Source organism: Etheostoma cragini, chromosome 15 (genome assembly GCF_013103735.1).
Source record: "Etheostoma cragini isolate CJK2018 chromosome 15, CSU_Ecrag_1.0, whole genome shotgun sequence".
Lineage (NCBI taxonomy): Eukaryota > Metazoa > Chordata > Actinopteri > Perciformes > Percidae > Etheostoma > Etheostoma cragini.
The window spans coordinates 11,858,630-11,863,849 of NC_048421.1; the positions used below are offsets into that span (position 1 = coordinate 11,858,630).

General features: G+C 41.0%; 1 protein-coding gene across 1 annotated transcript; it reads right to left on the minus strand.

Moving 5' to 3' along the window:
* Positions 1-220: 220 nt before the first annotated feature.
* On the minus strand, positions 221-4,336 carry nr5a5 (nuclear receptor subfamily 5, group A, member 5). Its single transcript, XM_034893152.1, has 7 exons — positions 4,081-4,336; positions 3,390-3,505; positions 3,019-3,160; positions 1,983-2,737; positions 1,689-1,808; positions 1,404-1,551; positions 221-1,218 (listed from the first exon to the last, which is right to left on the minus strand). The coding sequence occupies exons 1-7, from the start codon at positions 4,178-4,180 to the stop codon at positions 971-973; spliced, it is 1,629 nt and encodes a 542-aa protein (XP_034749043.1). The 5' UTR covers positions 4,181-4,336; the 3' UTR covers positions 221-970.
* Between the last annotated feature and the right edge of the window lie 884 nt (positions 4,337-5,220).

Consider the following 5,220-nt stretch of genomic DNA (forward strand, 5'->3'; position numbering starts at 1 on the left):
TAGGGAAAAGACGATTGATTAAAAGTGTGAGTGATGGGAGTGCATATGGAAATAGTGGATGTTTATTTATGTATTTGTAAAGAGTTGTATGTGGTAGTTAAGCATATTTTCATTCTGTGCAATTCTCCCCTAGAAATCAACACATCATCCGGAGGTGTATTTATTTGGTTTGCATTAGATGGTGCATTTGATGTTTAGTTTCTACTTAAGTCTTTTTTTTGTTAAGGTGGTAAGTCTCTCATTCATTTCATAGTTGTCATAACCTTTATGTTGTTTTCTTTCTCTTCTGTTATCAAATCTGTGCCAGCACATTATGTATGATCTTTTCATAAATTGACTTGGCAACAGGACCAGACAAATAAAAATTCTTTTAAATCATGATCATCTATGTTTTGTCATTCCCACATGTATAGTTCAATTTGCATGGTAAGTTATTATAATTTTGGATGTTTGTACTACTAGCCGATGAGTCAAAGCAAAGTCTTGCTGCAGGAAAAAAAGATTTTCTGGCGGATACCAAAAAAGCGACGGTTATGTTTAACACGCTCGAGTAAATTCGGTTATGGGTTTTGAATACACATTGGAATATTCAGAAACCAGATATATTATTTAATGATGCATTTTTCTTGTGTTTATACACTGTTAGGCTCTTCCTACCAAATAAAAACATGGTAGTATCCAACAATACTGACAAACAAATATTTACTGGGCTGTTTGGCTGTGTTAATACTGTTGATGATGGGCACTTGGGTGAAGTATGACTAAATATTTCCCTTCACTACTGATCCTGGATCAAATGTTTTTCATGTCACTGGTACATAAAGCATGCGTTTATACTATTTGCAACAATTATTAAAAGAAAAAAGCATAGTTGGTTCTTAAAGGCAAAAAAGGAGGTACAACATTTTGATCATAAAACTCAGGCTTTGCCAGTCTTGTCACCAGGGCTTGAAGTTACAGCAGCATTTTCTCAGCTGTGCTTAGTGTGCAGCATCTCAGTGAGTAGAGAGTTGCAGGGCAAATCTCCCAGAAGATGTCGCTGGTACAAATACTCCTCAACCTGCAAGCTAATGCTGCGTACTTCAGGAAGCCGGAGCAGCAGCTGGCCGAACATGTCTGAGTGTCTTGGATGACTCTGTTGGGTGTGCTCCATCAGGGCCCTGTTCACCCTCTCTTGTGTCTGCTCCACCTGCCTGCGGCTCTGCACTGACTTCACATCTAGAGAACAGAAGAAATATGACCCACACAATAAATACACGCACACACCATCAACAGCAGCTGCATGCAAGACTAACATAAAAAATCCCAACTTAAAGGTCACAAAGTTGATCAAAGAGCTACATCTGATTTGTCTCTTCTATAAAGGGTCTAATCTTACTAGACTTTAAAAAGGAAAAGCTCACCAGGGTTGAAAAGCACCAAGTATTTTAGACAGACAAACTCATGTCTGTCCAACTGGAATGCCTTCAGTTTGGACACCAGATCCTGGGTCCTCGATACCAGGCTACTGAGCGCCACTCCAGCTTGGGAGATGATGATCGACACCTCAATCTGCATCAGATTGAGAGAAAGGTGGTGATCAGAATCTAACTTTCTGTGCAACTCAAAACGACACACAATGTTCTATCCAAAGACATTTTGATGATCGTAATAATTCTGCATTCTGTGCTGTTAACGTTAAACCCTACCTGTTGTCCAGTAACCAGATATATGCAGCCCTCTTTACTGTAGGTCACCTGTCTACAGAGGTGATCTAGGACCAACAGCTCACTCCAACAGCTCTGCAGCAGCACCATCTGGTCCTCCACCTGTAGGAGGCATAAGCAATTTATTGGATGTAGTTGCAAATTAAAGGTTACGATCTTTCATCTAGTAAGCACCCAACATAAAGCAAAAAGTAAATGCCATAGGTCTGCTCAAACTGCTATTTTCTACTACTGCGAAAATAGATGATGTAACTCTATATTTTTATGATAAATCACCTTGAGCTCCTTGAAAAGTGCACTGTTCCTAGCCCACTCCACAAGCCCAAACAGAGTCTGGTCAGCCATTTTGCACATGATGCTGAATGTGTTTAGGCGGTCGTGTTTGCCTCGATTGGCCTGTTCTTTCTGCAGACTTGCGAGGACCTTGGCACACAGCTGACTCTCATCCTGATCCCCCTCCAAAAGTTGGCTTAGGAAGTTGGTTGTAAGAGTGGCCGATGAGGGCGTGTCTAGGATTTGTGTGGGAGTCTGGTGAAGAGGGGTGGTTGAGCTTGGTGTTGAGCAGGGGGATGATGCTGGTATGCTTTTAGGTGGGAATGAATTGTTCGGATTTGGGTGCACGTAGTTTGCATAAGGTGGGCTGTAACTTAAAGGCATTACTCCTTTCTCCTGGAGGTATCCAGGGAAGGTGCGATGGTAAAGTCCGGGGTAGGGCAGCGAGAGAGGGGTGAGCATCCTGTCTGTGTTCATAGTGTAGTCTAGAGACATGGGCGCAGCCGACTGCCCTATGCCAGAGGAAAACATGTGAGACTGATGAAAAGCCTCAGAAAAATATGGAGCACTTGTGTGACTGATCATTGGGTGAGGGTCATTTGGAGCTGTTGGCCGGTGTATTTGAGTTGTTTCCATTTTAATCCTGTGGAGAGCAGTATTTGGCTGGTGATGCACCTTTTGCTGTTTTCTCTGCCTGTCCCGCCGGTATAGAGGTCCAAATTTATTCCTTCCACCTCTCATGCGATCTGCTCTTACCGCTGTGGACAGAACATGAAACAAATGGTTTTACGACAAGATTTCAGACATTGGCTAAGATGATTTATTTTATAAAACTGTTAATATGCCAACTACATTTGTTTAGGGCTAAGATACAAAGTCATCATTTATAATCTCGGTCATTAAAACACTGGTTTATGACTTAGATAAGCTATATGGGAGAAAAGGACAAGCATGTCCCAATGGAGCAGAAGAAAAGTACAAAGGCATGAAAGGGCATGTGTGTATGTTCCTGTGTGTGGGTGGGGGCTATTTACTGTACCTTCTCTCTTCATGCCCACAGCCAAACACTTTTGGAAGCGGCAGGAAGGACAACGTTTCCTCTGCAAAAGGTTCATGGGGCAGCTCTGTTGTTCTGCACAGGTGTAATGCTTGTTGTTCTGCACTGAGCGTTTAAAGAAGCCCTGCAGACAGAGAGAGAGAGAGATAGAGAGAGAGAGAGAGAGAGAGAGACTGTAACCCTGTTGCTTCATTCTCTGCACATCACAAGACAATCCCGGCTGACAATATCAAATATGCGTCACAAATCATAGTAGTTGAATATGGCTAATTGGTTTGTACTACAAGACCAAAGTATGGTTTTGTTAGAGGATACATACTTTTCCATGGACTGTCCAAAACCCTGTCCCTTACCTTGCAGCTTTCACAAGTGAGCAGTCCATAGTGGTATCCTGACACTTTGTCTTCACAGATGGGACAGCTCTCCTCTGACTCTGGTCTGCTGTCTTGCTCTGTCTTAAATTCCTGAGCTGGAGAATGACACCACAATTGACACTAAATGTCAAATGTACAGTATAATAAAAACCTTGAATACTGAAGGTGGCCAATGTGGAACAAGATATGAAATAAATTGTTCTTTACTTTTAGTAAAGTGCAGAAATACCAAATGTGAATGAACTTCTAGCAGAAATGTTGTCAGATTTGAGTCATGATGTTGCTGCTGACATACAGTCAGTGTTTCATCTAATGTGGTTTAATGTGGTGCTCAACTGTTGAGAGAATAGCTGTGCAGGATGACCACTCTGTTACCAACACTACTTTATTACTCAGTTTGATTTGCTTGACTATGATCACATTATATGACTGTTACATAAGTCCTAGAGATCATTGGTTATGACAGAACTGGGAGCCATGTTTAAGCCTCAACTACTGTTAATGTGGCTGATTAATATAATTTCTGGACCACTTCATGACACACATTTCCAGACACAGTTTATACACCAACCTTAAAGATAAGATATTTAAACAGGTTTATGTTTTTCCAAGACCTACCTAGGAGGGCACCATCAATCTCAACCTCATACTTATACAACCTTATACTCACATGTTGATGATTCTTCCAAAATTAACAGATCCTCTGGGTTGTTGCCAGGGTGGTGGACAAGTGGCTGTGGCTGCTGTGGGTGATAATCAGTTAGGTCCATTCTGGCTGATGGGACAGGAGCTTCAGAGTCAGTCCAGTCTGATCTTCATTGTTGCAGAGATCAAGAGACCAGACAGACACCCCCAGGCGAGCCACAGAAAGGCCGTCTGGCAGGCTTAACAGCCCAGGTGGACTGATGGTTGTTTGAGGCCCACAAGTGGACTTCGATCTGTAGCCCGTGTCATAAAACCTCTCCTGATTGGCACTCCTACCCAGTCAGTACGTCAGTCGGCAAACCAAACAGCGGTAAACATTCAGATACCCACCTGCTGGAATGTTACTGTAGTGGAAGCACTCCAGTACCATTGAGATCTAGAGCTTAGCTGATAAGATAAGAGTCCAATAAAGAGTGTAATTAATCACAGTCAAATCTAAAGAGATTTAGATTTCATGTTAATTCCTGCATTATCATAATGTATTGTATTGCAATGTGTGCAGTGGTTTAAGAAGTGCACAGAAGGTTTACTATGTCAAAGTACCAATAAAACAATACAAAAATACTCACTATGCGAGTAATAATGCTTTATTAAAAATCATACTTGAGTACAAGTAGACAAGTATATGCAGCTAAATGTAATTAAAGTCTTAAAAGTAAAAGAACTTGTGCAGTAAAACAGTCTACTGGGTCCCAGCTGAGGGGTCCGGTCCCTCCAAAGGTTTACAGGGTAAATCTGAGGCAACAAGACTAAATTAGGTTCAGATACAAATGTGTAGTCTTTTATTCTAGAATTTTTTTTCTAACTTTTCTCTGGTATTTGCTTTTTTTGAAATTTACTTTTTTGGGCCTTGAACAGTAAATAATAATAAAACCAGATGAAAAACTGGAGTCAGTTACAGTTCTTGCGTAAACCTACTTAGGTACTTTCCACCAGTGAAATTAAGTTAAACTGATACATTTAATATTGTATTCAAGGAAAGAACTATACAATCTGAAAACATAGCTTAACTCTGTATAATAACATTAGTCAATTGGGGAAATCAGACACTGTCACTGATTATATTTTTCCACATCCCTAGCCAGTGCTTCATTGCTTGTGCTGA

Coding starts and splice junctions, on each gene's coding strand:
- nr5a5 (XM_034893152.1), bottom strand. CDS start 4,180: ATGGACCTAACTGATTATCACCCACAGCAGCCACAGCCACTTGTCCAC. Junction 3,506..4,080: donor TTTGGAAGAATCATCAACAT/GTGAGTATAAGG, acceptor GTCATTCTCCAG/CTCAGGAATTTAAGACAGAG. Junction 1,809..1,982: donor CACTTTTCAAGGAGCTCAAG/GTGATTTATCAT, acceptor TGCCTCCTACAG/GTGGAGGACCAGATGGTGCT.